Consider the following 17,571-nt stretch of genomic DNA (forward strand, 5'->3'; position numbering starts at 1 on the left):
GGCTATGAGTTCTAGCTTGCCTTAGGCACAAAGCCAGCTGGGTGAACATGGACTAGTCACAATTCTTTCTGCCCTTGGAAGGAAGCAATGACAAACCACTTCTGGAAAACCTTGCCATGTAAATTCCCGGGACTTGTCCAGACAGTCTCCAAGAATCAGACACCATTGAATAGAATTTTTTAAAAAAAACTGCAAATAAATGAAATTTCCACAAATTTAAAGGAATGCCAAATATTTGTTTTGGTGTTTTAAAATATTGTACTCACTTTTTAAAAGAAGAAATAATCATGGCTGGAGGGCAATGAGGCTCCTATGTAATCTCTGATCATCTGATATGACCTTCAGTCTGCAGAGGAACTTCTGATGTAGGTGCTGTAATGCTGAAGCAAGCAGGGAATTGCAAAAGTAGGGCTAAAGGTTTGTAATACCAAGCACTAGGCTTAAAGGATTTATCACACGCATCAGCTCTTCCACTGCAGCACCAAAAGCAGCTTATTACCTGCCAATGGTTTGCAAACTGCAGCATTTTAACAGCAGTTTAAGTGAAACCAATTTTTCCCATATCCATGGTCCAGGCCAGGGGCAGGCAAAGTTGGCTCTTCTATGACATGTGAATTTCAGCTCCCAGAATTCCTGAGCTAGCATGATTGGCTCAGGAATTCTGGGAGTTGAAGTCCACAAGTCATAGAAAAGCCAACTTTGCCTACGTCTGGTCCAGGCAAAGGCAGTGTTTAGTATAGATTAAAATATGATTAAAAGTAAGCGATGTGTGCATCTCTTTCCAATCTTAATCCCAATTAATTAATTTTATTTGACTTGATGAGGTATTATGGAAATTGTTGCAACACCTGGAATAGTATCATCCAGTTTGAGAACCAATTGGCTTAAAACCTTAATTTGTGTTAGTGCAGCATCTAGAATTACGAGGGTCTTTGTAGAGGAGAAAAAAATTTCATCTAGTGCAAGGGTCTGCGACCTTAAACACTCAAATAGCCATTTGGACCCATTTCCCACAGAAAACACCAGGAACCACAAAACCTGGGTGGGCGTAGCCAACTCAACATCACCCCCACCCAGTCACATGAACCCCCACCATGCCTACCCAGGTTTTATAGCTCCCTATTGTTTCTTTGGGGTAACGGGTATCTCTCTGTATCTGTCTCTTTTTCTATCTCTGTCTCTCCTTCCATTTCCCTCTTTCTGTCTCTCATCTCTCTCTCTCATCTCGTGTCAGGATTCCAAATATCTTTTTGGATTCTACATCTTCCCCCCTTCCCCCTCTCAGGTGTGTTCCCTCTTTGGACTATTTCCAAAAACAGGCAAGTGTTGGGGGGTGTTTTTTGACATTCTTTTTTCTTTGGGTGCTTCTTACCATATGATTTAAACCAAGAGTCCCAGATAACTAAAGCTCTTTTTTGTCTCCTTGCCATAGCTCCCTGTCGGCTGAACCCATCACTGTTCCCCATCCCAGTCACTTCTTGCCTGGCCTGAGAAGCTCTCCACTCTGAGACACTGGCCTGGCCTGGATGCGGCCGATGTTCTGTATTGGACTCCAGGAGGAAAGAATGCCATCTCTCCAATTCTGAAGTTTGCTAAATTTAACTCTGCTTGAAGAGCAGTGGGCAGGCTACAGTGGTGGTGAGAGCAGTGTCATCAGCTGCAGCCAGACTGGGCCAGTCGCACATCTCCAACAAGGGCTGGACCCGGGAAGAAGCGCCCGCGAGACCCAGCAAGTACAGTGGCACTTTGCTCCAGCTCTGGAATATGGTACGAGTCTTACCTTCTCAAGGCAGGCAAGGAGTGTCTGCCAGTGGTGGATTCAGTCAACAGGGAGCCACAGCAGGTGGACAAAAGAGCCACATGCAGCTCTGGAGCCACAGGTTACTGACACCCAATCTAACACATATATTCCTGCATGTAGTTTCATATTTTCCTTCTGAATTATTACAACAGATCCGAAAATACACGTTTTCTGATTAAATTTTCTGGCACCTAGATATTTTGGAGACATTGGGATACCGGTGGATTTATCAAAGCTTACTTCAATTGAAATCAGTCATATGGCCATAAAGAATAACACTGTCCTGTCAAAAGAAACATCTACTCCATAAGTGATATCCAAATGAAAATGCCTCAAAAATGTACACGCTTATGGTCACATCAGCTTTGTAAAGATCAGATGAAGTTATATCAGTTGTAGAGGACCAAATAATGAAAAGTAATGAAAATCAAATATTGACCTGATATTGGCAATCTTTTCTTGGATCTCTCATACCACAGAAATAGACAGGAAGCCAGAACAAATAACTCCACTGTATATTTTATCTAATCTTTTATAAATCTTCAGTGAATGAAAGAATGTTCAAGATAATTGGACAACAGTAAAGAAACTTTGCAGAACTACAGCTAATTGATTCAGCAAGTGTTTGGTGGAGAAAAACAATTGTGCTAAAGAACCAGTTTATTACTATAAAATTATAATATTGATCTGCTTTCAAGGCATGACTCATGAGAAAAACAAGCACGGGAGATAGAAACCTCCAAGACATTTCCAAAAGTAACTTCAGTGAAAACCTCAGAATAAAGACTAGAATCCACAAATGGTTTACAAGGAGTTTATAAGTCATTTTGGATTTTGTATGTGCTGAATTGTGGGCATAAACTATATGAGGGGAATCCCAATGACTATTAGAATGCTGGAATTTTCATTTGTAAAAAATGTTGACTAAGAAAAATAAGCTGCTTTGATCTGGAGAGAAATTACAATTGTGGTAAACCAAAACCATTATGGTTTTTGAGCATCAATTGGTTGGACTGGCCAAACCTAAGTTTGTAGAGTTTGTAGAGGGTGCTACAATATTTTTTAAAAGGCACATAAAAAAACAATTATAAGTTTCCAAACTTTTAATTCCTCAATTAATATTCAACTGAAAATGGGAGTCATTTTGAACTGATTAGAAGATGGTTGGCCATACAAATATAAAATAAAATACATAATTATAAGTGCATATTCATAATATCTCTACATATGTACCGAAAATCAATGTTGAAAAATAACTGGAATAATAAGAATACATGAATATTTGAATAGCCTTCCTTGCCTACCTTTCAAGAATGTTAAGTAAAAAGTAGGAAGTCTTGTGAACTTCAGAACTCACTAGACAACCTTCAGACATAATAGGTCTCTAATGCCACTCTTCTGGCACCTATTTGTATGTGGTACAGTCATCATATACTGTAGGCAGAGGAAACAGCTAAAGAAAAAGTGGATTAGATTTAAGAGATGGCATAATCCAATACAGAAACATAGCTGTACAGTGGTAGCTCTACTTACGAACTTAATTCGTTCCGTGACAAGGTTATTAAATAGAAAAGTTTGTAAGAAGCAATTTTCCCCATAGGAATCAATGTAAAAGCAAATAATGCGTGTGATTGGGGAAACCACAGGGAGGGTGGAGGCCCTGTTTCCTCCCAAGAGATTCCTAGAGAGGCCCCATGGAGGCTTCTCCCCGCCTTTTCAGGTTATAGTTTTGGAGGCTTGGGTTTGTAAGTGGAAAATGGTTCCTGAAAAGAGGCCAAAAAAAAAAAATTGAATACCCGGTTCTTATCTAAAAAAGTTCGTAAGTATTGGCATTCTTAGGTAGAGGTACCACTGTATTTGGAGTTTGTTAAGCATCTACTGTCAAGCACAGGAAAATGAGAAGTGCAGGCAGTTCAAATTAACGTAAAGGTTAATTGCAAGCTTATGCTCGCTACAAGAATTTGAACTACTAATGCAAATTGGCGGTAGATAGGTCAACGGAATTCAAGCTGGACTGGGCTTAGAACTCGTGGGCGCGAAAGAACTCAAGATGGATGACATGTTGGGACCTTTCTCTCCAGCTTGCTCTGCTCATCTCCTAGTTTTTCATGTATACAATAAGTAATTCACAATTTCTTTTGTTCAAAAAATGTTAATTAACTTGCCCAATATTGCTAGAGGGCAGGTATCACCATCATAGGCAGAATTACTTTGGATAAGTAAAGCAATATGACATGTTGTATGCTTCACCCTCCTTTAGTTGTTCATGGATTGTTGCAGGGCAGATAGAAAAGGAGCAAGGTTTGTGTAACAGCACTGCTTCCATCAGTTTGTCGTCCTTCCCCCTTTCTCCCCATGCAGATGCCATTGCTTTGTAAATATTCACTACCAATCAGATAGTTATGGGGGAGGAGGAAAATCATATAAATATCTTTACTGTTGTTGAAAACAGTAACACAAACACCCACATGCAAATACAGTCACTATAATGTGGTTTGAACTGAAGCAAGAGGGGAAATCGTAGCCAAGAACATGCACAATGGTAACTTCCTACCAAAAAAATTGTGCAGCACTAGGATTTTTGCTCTGTGCAGGAATGTGTGCAATGCAGCAAGATTATGAACTTAAACTTGCATGAATATTTGTTAACAATAATTAAGTGCGTAGTTGAATGAAATGTGAAGGAGATGAATGCAAAGTTGAGAGGGGTGGAATATTTTCTTAATTTGCCAGTTACTCTAAAGTGTTGTTTCTTTCTTTCAACATATTTGAAAGGAAATAGTTTGCAAATAATTTGGATTGGAGAAAAGAGGGCAGGGAAGGGTGTGAATAGCCCCTTCTCTAATAGTTCCAAAAATGAATTTTCCTTCAAAAAAAAGCACAGCCTCTGCCTTCCAGAAGACATATTCTCATGTAATGTAGAATTAGGCTGAGGGTAAGAAAAACTCTGCTAATCTGGAAAAAAAATGTTCTGATACTTCAAAACAGTGAGTTTACAGAGACCTAAACTTTCTAGTCAACAGGCCTGCACCATTAAATGGACTGAGTAGGAGAGTATAACATACACAAGCTCAAATACTACTGGAGACAGCAAATAACTTTTTAGTGAAACACAAGCCGTGTCAATTGGCAACTCTGGAAAATGTAGTCCTAACAACAGTGGAGAAAGGTTTTATAATGCATTACTAATTATTGCATCTACTGAGTCTGAAAAAATGCTAAATTTCAGAACATATTATTTTTACTTAAAATGCTGTAAAAACAAAAAGCGGTTTTTGAGGAGAAAAAACTATTTTGATACAGCACACATAAATATATTTGCTTGTGGTTACTTTGAAACATCCTTTAGTGATATGTAACTCCTTTTTTAAAAGGAAGTTCATGCATGCCACCTGCTGTCCCAGTTTAGAATACCTTTCTCTGCAACAATTTTAAGTTACTGAAGCAAATGCTTGTTAGCAGCAATAGCTACAAGAGCAATAGTGATCCCTCTATTATCGCAAGGGTTCCGTTCCCAGACCCCTCGCGATAATCGATTTTTCGCAATGTAGGGTTCCAGAAGTAAAAACACCATCTGCGCATGCGCGTCCTTTTTTCCATGGCTGCGCATGCGCAGATGGTGGAGTTTGCGTGGGCGGCGGGGGAAGACCCAGGGAAGGTTCCTTCGTCCGCCTAGCAGCTGATCTGCTCGGCAGCGCAGCACCAGCGAGGAGCCGAAGATCCGGGTTTCCCCGCTGCCCACGGAAAGGGGAAACCCGGATCTTCGGCTTCTCGCTGGTCCCCAATTCCGCCAACATCAGGCTCTCCACACGCCCTTTCGCCATAACATGAGAGCCTTCCGAAAACTCTTTCCGAGCGCCTCAGAGCAGCACCCCCACCCGTCTTTGATTCCCTCAACCCGCCCGGCCCCTCGCTCCCCTTTTCCACACGCGCCACCCAAGAAACGGTTCATCCCGTCTGGGCTTCCCCCCTCCTCTCGCTCGCGGTCTCCCGCCCATCCGCGTGCGTATGTGCGCGCGCGAGCACCCAGGCGCCTCCATCCCGGCGGGGACCGCAGCTGCGGGGCTATCCGTCGTCGACCCTCCTCCGGCAGCTTCCTCCCGAGCCCCCACACACATACGACGGAGAAAGCGGCCACTTCAGTCTTTTTCCCGGGGGGTCGTCGTCAAGCTCACCTCCAACCGAGAGAGGAGTCCGGCTGCCGTGTCTCCTTCTCTCTCCTCCTCCTCTTCTTCCCTGCTCTTCCATCCTCCGCCGCCGAGGTCGCCAGGAAGGGAGAAGAGTCAATGAACGGCGCCAGCCGCCGCCTCGCCCAACGCAAAGCACGAGAGCCCAGACCCGGAAGCAACCCGCTCGCTGTCCGCGGCGCTTCGAGTTTCTCCTCCCGGAGGCGCGCTCGGTGCTCGCTGCAGCCGAAGATCCGGGTTTCCCCTTTCCGTGGGCGGCGGGGGAAGACCCAGGGAAGGTTCCTTCGTCCGCCTAGCAGCTGATCTGCTCGGCAGCGCAGCACCAGCGAGGAGCCAAAGATCCGGGTTTCCCCTTTCCGTGGGCAGCGGACGAAGGAACCTTCCCTGCGGGTAGCCCCGCAGCTGCGGTCCCCGCCGGGATAGAGGCGCCTGGGTGCGCGCGCACATACGCACGTGGATGGGGGGAGCGCGAGCGAGCGAGAGGAGGGGGGAAGCCCAGACGGGATGAACCGTTTCTTGGGTGGCGTGTGTGAAAAAGGGGAGCGAGGGGACGGGCGGGTTGAAGGAATCAAAGAGGGGTGGGGGTGCTGCTCTGAGGCGCTCGGAAAGAGTTTTCGGAAGGCTCTCGTGTTACGGCAAAAGGGCGTGTGGAGAGCCTGATGTTGGCAGAATTGGGGACCAGCGAGGAGCCAAAGATCCGGGTTTCCCCTTTCCGTGGGCGGCGGGGGAAGACCCAGGGAAGGTTCCTTCGTCCGCCTAGCAGCTGATCTGCTCGGCAGCGCAGCACCAGTGAGGAGCCGAAGATCCGGGTTTCCCCGCTGCCCGCGGAAAGGGGAAACCCGGATCTTCGGCTCCTCGCTGCTGCTGCGCTGCCGAGCAGATCAGCTGCTAGGCAGCCGCTCGAGAGCAAGAGGGGGAGAGATAGATAAAGAGAGAAGGAAAGAAAGAGATGAGAGAGGGAGGAAGAGAGTGTGAGAGAGGAAGAAGCAAGATAGAGAAAGAGAGAGAGAAAGAAAGATGAGAAGACCCGTTGTACCTACCTGAACGGTCTTCTCGATGCACTGGAAGGAGAGTCCAACATGGGTAATAAACCAATCCTATTGGTAGAGACTGAGTTATAATTAGCATAAAATTAGCTACCGCCCCCCTTACTGCTCCCATGAGCCCCAGTTTTAAAAACGAGGAAAAGGTGTAAGAGGATAACCAAATTTTATTAATACAACTAACTGTAACTTCCCATCTCCGACGTCTCTGAACTTCAACTAGTCGGGTGGGTTTGGACTCTCCTTCCAGTGCATCGAGAAGACCGTTCAGGTAGGTACAACGGGTCTTCTCCACTGCATCTGGAAGGAGAGTCCAACATGGGATATACCAAAGATTTACTGCCCATGGGAGGGAGAAGGTCTGAACTGGGACGTTGGAGATGCGCACACTTTCTGTAGCACCCGTCTACCAAACGCTGCCTCAGCAGACGCAAATGAGTCCAACTTGTAGTGCTTAATAAATGTCGTAGGTGCCGCCCAGGTAGCAGCTCTGCAAATGTCCTCTATAGAGGCCTGTGTCGTCCAGGCCGCCGATGTGGCTGCACTTCTGGTTGAATGAGCTGTTAAGCCCTGCGGAGGATCGTGACCTCCCGCTCTGTAGGCTTCCATGATGCATTCCTTTAGCCAACGGCTTATTGATTTGGAAGATAGTCCAAGTCCCATCCTGTGTTGTGCAAAGGAGACAAACAAGGTCTCTGACTTCCTGAATTCTGCAGTTCTCCTGATATAAATCTTTATAGCTCGCCGTACATCGACCTTATGCCATCTTAATTCGGATGGATGGTCTCCATGTGCGCAGAAGTCCGGTAATATAAGTTCCTGTTTCCTGTGAAATAGAGTATTCACCTTGGGAACAAACGATGGATCCAGACGGAGCACCACTCTGTCCGGGTAAAATATACATAAGTCCGGTCTTACTGAGAGTGCTGAAATCTCTGACACCCTGCGTGCCGATGTGACCGCTACTAAGAAGGCTGTCTTCAATGAAAGGAGCCTAAGTGGAATTGATCTCAAAGGCTCAAAAGGTGGTTTTGTCAAGGCCTTGAGTACGAGTGATAGGTCCCAAGAGGGAAATCTGCGTACCGGTGGTGTATGTGCGTTTGAGGCTCCCCGTATAAAGTCTCTTACCCACGCGTGGTGAGCTAGCGAACGAGCCTCTGGTATCTGAATCATGGTAGACAGTGCTGCCACCTGTCTCCTCAACGTGTTAGGAGCTAGACCCCGGTCTATTCCTGCTTGCAGGAATTCCAGCACCGTGATTACCGATGCTCCCGTGGGATTCTTGCCCTCCTTGTCACAAAAGGTACAGAAGGCCGCCCAAGTGGCCTGGTATATCCTGGAGGTCGAGGGACGTCGAGCAGCCTGAATGGTATCGATGACCTTCTCCGGCAGGTCTTGATGTCTCAATCTGTGCCTTTCAAGTGCCAGACGGTTAGTTGTAGCCACTGAGGATCCGGGTGTAACAGGTTCCCCTGGCTGAGACTGATGATGTTGTCTGGCATCCTCCACGGCGGTTCCAATGACAGAGCCATCAGGTCGGCAAACCACGGCCGACGTGGCCAGTGCGGCGCCACCATCAGGACCTCTGCCCTTTCCTGGAGAATCTTTTCTATGACCTTTGGTATCAGGTTCACTGGGGGAAATGCGTATAGTAGTCCTGTCGGCCAAGCTGACCGTAGGGCATTGACCCCTTCTGCTCTCGGTTCCGGGAAACGTGAATAGAACCTTGGGGTCTGCGCATTCCGGTGAGTGGCGAACAGGTCCACAGATGGAGTCCCAAACCTTTGCGATATCTGCTGGAAAAGGGCCGGGTCCAGCCTCCACTCTGATGGGTCTAGTGTAGCCCTGCTGAGCCAGTCCGCCTGGGTGTTGGTGGTCCCGGCTATGTGCTCCGCGGACAAGGACGCTAGGTGAAGTTCGGCCCAATTGAAAAGTTTCGCCGTCTCGTCCATGAGGCGGCGCGACCTGGTACCCCCCTGATGGTTCAGGTGGGCTCTGGTTGCCACATTGTCCGTAAGCACTAGAATGTGTTTGTCCTGGACAATAGTTTGGAAGGTTTGGAGAGCCAGGAAGACCGCTCTTAGTTCGAGGAAGTTGATGTTTATAGGTGTCAATTCCTCTACCGACCACTTGCCTTGCGCCATGTGGGGGCCGATGTGAGCTCCCCAACCGTAAAGGCTGGCATCTGTAGTGAGGGTCATCTTGTCTTGTGTTTGAAAGGAGGAACCTCTGAGTAATGCGGTTGATGTCCACCATCTCAGGGAAACCCTGACTTGTTGTGGGATACGTGTCTGCCGGTGTGAGTGACTCACCTTGGCCCTTTGCGCCGGTAGTAGAAACCACTGTAGGTCTCGGATATGGTGCCTGGCCCAAGGTACAATCCCTATAGTCGAGACTAGAGTTCCCAACACCTTTGACAACAGTGACATGGGAACCCGTCTGCTCTGGTTGAGTTCGGCCATCAACCGTCGTATATTTGCGATTCTTTCTGGGGAGAGTGATACTGAGCTCGTCAAGGTGTCTATGACCGCTCCCAGATGTAAAAGGTTGGTATTGGGGACCAATTGGCTCTTTTCCAGATTGATGGTAAAGCCATGATCCTCCAAGGTTCGTATGGTCAAGTTCAGGTCTTTGGTTGCCTGCGCTGACGACCTGGACAGTATGATGATATCGTCCAGGTACGCCATCAGTCTGATGGATTGAGATCGCAGGTGTGCCGTCAGGGCGTCCAGGAGCTTGGTAAAAGTCCGTGGGGCTGATGAAAGGCCAAATGGCATGGCCTTGTATTGGAAGTGCATCCCTTCTGAACAAAACCGTAGGTACTTCCGGTGTGCTGTGTGTATGGGGACGTGAAGGTAAGCTTCCTTTAAGTCGATAGACGTTAGCAGGTCGTGTGATCTGATGGAGGTCAAAATGGTTTGCAGCGAGTGCATGCGAAATCGCCGGTACTTTATGAAGAGGTTGAGTTGTTTTAGGTTGAGAATCAACCTGCAGCCTCCCGAGGCTTTGGGGACAATGAAGATTCTTGAGTAAAATCCTTTCCCCTGCTCGTGTTGTGGAACCGGTTCTATTGCTTGAATTTCCAGCAAATGAGCGATCTCGTTTTGTAGTCGCTGCTTGTCTTGCGGTTTCCTGAGTTGCGGGCAGTGTATAAACCGGCTGGGGGGTAAACCCACAAATTCCAGGCATAGTCCCCCTGCCACCGTGGCCCTGACCCATTGGTCTGTGGTGGTGGCGTACCAAGAGGCGTGGAAGTGCTGGAGCTTCCCGCCGAGAGGAAACTGGGTGGCAGAGTCACTTTGAGCGGCGGAAGCCTCTCTGGTTATTCCCTCGAAAGGGCCGTCTCGAACCCTGGTAGCCTCTGGATCGATCTTGGAATGACCCCCGGTCGCTTCTGAAGGTTTGGCTGGAGTACTGACCCTGTGTGTACGGTCTCTGACTCTGGCCTGCTCCTGCCGTGTTGTCCCAGCGGGGCGTTTGGCGCCTTGAATATGGCGCTGACCTCCGGTCTTGCCGCCTGCCTGCCCTGGGTAGGACCTTCCTCTTGTCCTTGTCCTCAATGAGGACCTTGTCCAGAATATCCCCAAAGAGCATAGATCCCTGAAATGGGGCTGATGCTAGTCTCCATTTGGACTTCAGATCGGCAGGCCAATGACGGAGCCACAGGAGACGGCGGGCCGCAAGTGAGGTGGCCATGCCCCTGCTGGAAAACTTTGCAGCGTGTAGCGTGGCATCTGCGGAGAATTCTGCCGCGGCTCGCAGTTTAGCTAGATCCTGGCGTAGTCTGCCGTCCTCCGGTCCCATGCGAGATTGCATCTCTTGTATCCACCGGAGGGAAGCTCTGTTGATAAACGAAGCAGCCGCTGCTGCCCTGAATCCCCATCCCGCCATCTGGTGTCCCTTCTTCAGGAGTATCTCTGCCTTCCGGTCCTCCGGTTTTAGGCTCTCTCCTGTTTCGGAGGGCACCAGGGCGCTGGAGACCAAAGTCACTACCGGTTGGTCGATGGGCGGGAACTCCAGAAGTTTCTCCACTTCCTCGTCGAACGTGTAAAATCGACGTTCCAGATTGGATGGGCCTTGAGCCGCCGCTGGGTATTGCCAAGGGCGCTTGGCTCCTTGCAGAAATATATTTGATGCCGGGAAATGCTCAGACTCAGGCTGGGATTCCTGTAGCAAAGCATCCGGGGTCTTTTCTGGATCCTCCGGTGTCTTGGTTGTACCTGGTAGGTTCATTACCTGTTTAGCCTTAAACAACAGAGTCCTGAACAAGGCTGGCTTAAACAGGCCTACCGGTTGGGGTTGCTCGGGAGTTGTTTCATCCTCAGAGAGCTCATACTCCCTATCACTGTCCTCTCCCATAAGTGGTTCCTCAGATAAGGACCCCAAGCCTGAGGGGGGCGGTGCTGACCAGACCTGTCCTGGTTGAGATGGTTGCTGAGCATATCTGTTGGCCCCGGCTGTTATGCCCTGGGAATAGACGTTTGCAATAAGGTCCTGCAAGTCTGGTGGCATGTCCTGCCAGGTGCTTGCCTGTGCCCTCAGTCCCGCCGCTGTGGGGGTGAATGTGGCTGTTGGACCCATGGAACTCCTTCCAGTCTGGCTAGCTGACCCTGGTCTGTTCCATGAGGGGCCTGGGGAAGACATGGTGTGAGGCAATATAGCTGAGTGCCTATCTGGTGACCAGTCCCCTTCAGGTAGGCCAAAACTGAGCGTGGTGGCTTGCTCTGGTGTTGCCTGCCTCTGGCCCAGTGGTACTGTAGATGGGGAGGCCTGTAAGGCTGCCTCCAGCTTCTTTTCCAGGGCCTTAATGCGTTTTTCGGCCTCCCTTATGGATGAGGCCGAAGCAGAGGCTTGTGAAGTTTTAGACTTCTCTTTAGCCTTCCCCTTGGGCTTTTCTTTAGCCATAGTAGGGGAGGTAGCCCTCTCGGTTCCCACTTGTTCTTCCATGTACTCACAGTAGTAGTAACTGAAGAATCCTTTGGGCCTGCAGGCTCGTGCACAATAATTTTGCTGGCTCAGAGTCAAGAAGAAAAATGGCCACCGTCTTTCTGGCCAATTGCACATGCGCACTGGGCATATAGCCTCTTCGCGCCCACCAGCTGTCGGAGGACTTCCGGCTCCCGCTCTTTGGGTTGCACAAGTAGCAACCAAGATGGCGGCCCCCATGCCTTTCGCGGCTTTTCCACCCTTCCGGGGGGGGCGCGGGGGGGAGCGCTGCGGCTTCCAGCCCCCAACGTGGCCATAGCAGCCGTCCGCTGCCTCTCCGGTGACCTCGGCACCGATCCCGGCCATCCGAGCGCGCTCTACTCGCCCTGCGGCTTCCTAGCCGGCGGCGGCGGCGGCGGCGGCTTGTTCGGCGGCCGCCGAACAGCTGAGAGGCGCAGCTCCGCTCTCTGCTGGGAGCCTCGCTACAGCGCCTTCAGGCTACCCAGTGGAGGGGGCGGACCCCTCCACCTTCAGCCGACAGCCCTGGTCTGACCACGGAGGTCAGGGACCCCAGGCTGGGTGCTCCTCTACGGGGTGTTCCCACGGAGGGAATACAAAACCCCTAAGGAGTATCGTTGGGGGTGCTGCCCACGGAGGGCAGGGACCCCTTCTCCTGTTCATCTGTCTTCTGTGTTCCTTCTTCCTGAAAGACAAAGCACAAGATTAAACAGGTCAATTTCAATCAATTTATTACAATTTCAATGTTATATATATGTAAAAAAAAAATTACTAAAAACAATAAAACTCCTCAGGAGTAAAACTCAGTATGTCTCTACTCTTAGACTGAGTTTTTAAAACTGGGGCTCATGGGAGCAGTAAGGGGGGCGGTAGCTAATTTTATGCTAATTATAACTCAGTCTCTACCAATAGGATTGGTTTATTACCCATGTTGGACTCTCCTTCCAGATGCAGTGGAGAAAGGAAGAGAGTGACGTCATCGGGTGGAAAAATCGCGATATAGCGTTTCGCGAAGAACGAGATCGCGAAACTCGAGGGATCACTGTATAATTTACTTGTATGGTGTGCAGGAATGTATCAAAGAAATGTATCAAAGGCTAAAGTACCATTTGGAATGTTCAAACTCTTCCAGAAATATCCAACTTCAATTCATTCCCATATTTTTAATGATAAATAGTTCTGTTCTTTAAGAACCAATCATTTATTTAAGTAAAGACAGATTGTTTCTCTATGTCAGTTAGCATTTAAAGCAGAGTGGGAACCCAGTTTTGGCAGGATATTATCCATATTTTAGAATCATGCTCATAAGAGGAGGGCAGGGTTTGTCACTCAAGGCCTGATTCATTTTAAAGAAATTCATGTAATCATAGGGTATATAGCAAATTGTTAAAAGGCAAGGTCAGGATTATTCCACTTAGTCCATCAATGTCTGACTATAGCTTTCTTCTTTGCTTGGTTAAAGAGGGCTTATAACAGAACCATTTACGGTAGTTAAGTAAAACTGCTTTTCAACCAGATCAGACTTTATACCAATGACTCAGTTTAGACTGGGATCATTTATTTAAGAGGATTTAAAAAGTCTGGGTAACAGATGAAATTTATCTCCCATGAGTGTTGCATAAAGTTTCAACATAGATAAAATTCCAGTAGGATACCCACAATTTATAAATGTCAACTATGCAGTAGAGAAGGAACATTATTCCATCAATCTCATTATTTGCTAAGAGAAGAATTGCAGTGGCAGGAGGCATTGAAATTATATTAAACAGATTATCAAATAGTTGTTATTCCATACAACTGAGGCAAAGGAAATACGGAAAACATTTGTTTTGTGGACTTTAAAGGTAGTATAGCATGTATAGAATTATTTTACCTAAACCTACTGGTAGTTGGGAAATAAGACTACAGTAATTGAAAAATGCAGTGCTAGACTGTTCTTCACATACTTACAGCAAAAGCATGAATTCATCAAATACGTTTATGTTGAACTTAAATGTCTGAAACTATATCTGAACAGTAAGCATGCTTACATTTTCTTGGTATTAATGTTTTTCTACTCTCACCAAGTCGTATGATATATAAATCCAAGAATTTACAGAAAAAAACCCAATTCAGTAGTAATACTAAAAAAGTTTGTTCATTACCGCTGATTTAACTTTTTGTTGCTGAAAAAAAATCAAGAGGTTCCCCCCCTCCCCTTTTGCTTTTTTGAAACAAAAATGCTTTGACTTTACTTAATTAAAAAAGGCCTACTCTGTAGCTTTAGTGTTTTTAGAAGAACAATTTGTTTACTGCATACCACACATGTGCTGCTAAACTGGTTTTAAATTATACAGTGCTCACAACTATGTCTTTTCCCCCTCCATAAGGGCAATTTTCCTCAAAGCAAAGTTTCTGACCTTGTGTTCTGACTACGGCATTTATCAGCAGGCGTATTGCCCAGCATAACATTCCCACAGCACAGGATTTGAGACTTTTTATCCACTTACTGCTTCTTTACAACACTCCACTCCTTTTAGCTGATATTAAGAAAACTGTTTTTCCCATAATCATGAAATTCAATTCAATGCAATTGCTATTCAATGCACAAGCTTTTTTCCCCTATGCCGTACAAGACTACATGAAAAGTTTTACTATTCACTATGGTTTAGGAAAAATGCTATATAAATTATGTTTTTATTATTTAAGAAGTAGAGATAACAAAATATTATTTCCACAGAGAAATTCAACATAATTGTAGATTCAGCCTTTATTGATATGTTTGAATAGAAAGGATGCTTAGAAGTGGTAATGTTAATGTTTTTTACTACTGATTCTGTGGGCGTGACTTGGTGGGCATGGCAGGGGAAGGATACTGTAAAATCTTCATTCCCACCTCACTCCAGGGAAAGGATACTGCAAAATCCTCATTTCCTTTCAATCAGCTGGGACTAATGAGGCAGAGAATAGATGGGGGCAGGGACAGACAGAGGTACTATTTATCAGTTCTTCAAACTACTCAAAATTTCCACTACTGGTAGTTCAGAACTGATCAGAATCTGCTGAAACTCACCTCTAGTGCCTAGTGTAGATTTAAATAATCTGAATAAAGCCTCTAATATATCCAAGTACAGAAGACTGTAGTAACTCAATCAAGTAGGACTGTATGGTTTTATATTAGAAAACATAGAAACGTCTTTGCATGGTAGCTTCTGCATGCAGCCAGAATTATGTAAAATTCTGTACTGTACTGTAAATCCTTTCTCCAGTTGTAACAGATTGCATAGAAATGGCTTCACCTATATGCTTACAGATGTGCAAAATACAATCTCTGAAAAATGAAACAATGGAAAAAATGTCCCCCCCAAAACTGGTATTATAATAGTAAATAATATTAAACTCACTTCTTTCAAATGTATTTTCATTAAAATTCACACATTTGAAATTATTTTATTCATTTTATTTGTATATGTCAAAATACATTTTTTTTTGCAAAATAGTGGGTTTTGCAAATAGTTTCATGCAGATGCAAGGTCTGCTCAATACTACCAATAAAATCAATGCAACACAGTAGCCAGTTTTGAAAGAATAAATAACCTATATATAAAAACACTAAAATATTAGACATATTTAATCATTCACAGGCATCCAAAACATTACCAAATATAATCCACAGTATGCCCAACCAATCCACAACATTTCTCAGTGTGTAGCAGTTGCTCAGATGGAACAATTCCTGCTTGGGTTTTTTAATTAGCTTAAGAGCATGAAAGACCATGTCTATCTTTAAAATTATAAAGATCTAACCTGTAACAAGATACCCCAGAACTATCCTCATACTGTACCTTAGAATCAAGAATCCTGAGCTTGGAAGTAAGAGCAAAATGTTACAACATCTTAAAAAAAAATCTTCCCATTCTCACCTCTGTCTAGCCCACAAAGGGGACTTAGGTCAACCCAATCCTTCTTCTTTCCACCCCAAAATGAAGTAGTTCCCCAAGAAGTAGGCAGTAGAACACAATGACCTTTTAGAATGAAGGGGTACAAATTCACATTTAATATAGTATACAATCAGTAATACAACAGCTACTACAAGCTTTACAATGTACAATTTATTTTAGCGGTAGAACTGTTCAGTGATTTTTAGGCATTAGTCTGTAGGCCAATAAGACAGCTGTATTTAATAGTTTTAGAGAACATATAAAAGCTGTTTTTTCCCCCCCTAACAAAAGCTATCTTCATTAGAATACTTTTTAGAAGGCCACTGAAATGTATAAAATTATCTAACGTGATGGTATAAACCGAGGTCCCCTTCACATGGCAACAGCAGTGCATTTATAAAATAAAAGGCTGGGCGGGCTTTCAAATGCCTTTGAAGTTTATTTTAACTAGCACAGCAGGTTTGGATGTACTCAAATAAAGATATGTGAAATATAATGAATATATTCTATTTAAGATTTATTAAAGTGAACACTATTCAAATGAAAATTGGGAAGGGAAAGGCTTTTCATAATTAGACATATTTTTGAAAAGTGGCTCCATAACTCATTTTTCTAAACTTTAAATCATAAAAATTAATATATATTCATTTAACTTGGGGCAGCCTAATTTACTGTATTTCCAAATAGAGAATTTTCATTCAAGCATATCGCGTGTGTCTGAAAAATCCAAACAATATACATTAATATATACAACATCACTCAGTACCTACTACAATTATTGTGATGGTTACAGAATCTAATGTTTTGCACTACAGTCCACTTTCTTTTCTTTTAAAAAAGTGACAAATTGAGGCTAGAGACAAAAGTTTTCAAATATTCTATTTTCAGTTGACTTTTTAAAGCATCTTTCATAGAAATAAATGCATATTGCACAACTGTGAAAGCAAAGGTTCCTTGAAACCGTTTTGGGTGGATGACTGAAAAATGCAGGATTAGTTAGTTACACTGTAGTATTTCTAAAGTATGTGTGTCTCTGTATATATAAAGCTGTGAGAATACTGTACAAAGAAAAAATCTGGTACATGAATAATTAGAAGGGAACACACAAATCCAAACTTAGATATTCTTTTTTTAAAAAAATCAAAACAAGGAGAAAAAACCAGAAACAGTGACAAAACAACAAAATAAAGTAACTGTGATAGCAGAAAGCTTTTTTTAAAACATGTTTATGTACAACTAAGGCTTACTGGTTAAATATCTGAGGCTTATCAGGCCTTGAACACTTTCCTTATATGCAGTAGCTGTAAACAAGATTTCTCAGTCATTTTGTCTTCTCAGCAGCTGCTTTAACACATGAAAATATGATCCTGGTTTAAAAAACACAAACCCCAGTAAAAGGGCTTTTGGCAGAATATCTGAAAACAACAGTTTCCAAGAAATCTTCCCAGGCATCCAGTGACTTCCATGCTATGGTCCACTGGAGTTACTAATTATGTGCAATCCCATGATTCGCTGATGAGAGTAAACAAAATTCTATTTGGAAAGCTTGCTGATCACTCTAATCAAGGCCCCATTTTCATCCTTTAGCCTCTGGTTATCAGCCTTCAGATCTGGTAGCATCTATAAAAGAAAAAAATAGGACTGTGATATTTGGGGAAAAACATCCCCCCCCCCCC

At 44.9% G+C, this 17,571-nt stretch overlaps 1 protein-coding gene across 2 annotated transcripts in view; it reads right to left on the reverse strand.

Annotated features, from left to right (window-relative positions):
* Window positions 1–15,399: 15,399 nt before the first annotated feature.
* PPP1R12A (protein phosphatase 1 regulatory subunit 12A) overlaps window positions 15,400–17,571 on the reverse strand; it is a 113,162-nt gene continuing 110,990 nt past the window's right edge. For both annotated transcript variants that reach the window (XM_070754645.1, XM_070754646.1), the window contains exon 24: window positions 15,400–17,515. In XM_070754645.1, coding sequence (XP_070610746.1) covers window positions 17,429–17,515 — 87 coding nt within the window. In that variant the 3' untranslated portion in view covers window positions 15,400–17,428. The remainder of the gene's footprint in view (window positions 17,516–17,571) is intronic.

The sequence above is a fragment of the Erythrolamprus reginae genome, chromosome 6 (genome assembly GCF_031021105.1).
Source record: "Erythrolamprus reginae isolate rEryReg1 chromosome 6, rEryReg1.hap1, whole genome shotgun sequence".
NCBI lineage: Eukaryota > Metazoa > Chordata > Lepidosauria > Squamata > Dipsadidae > Erythrolamprus > Erythrolamprus reginae.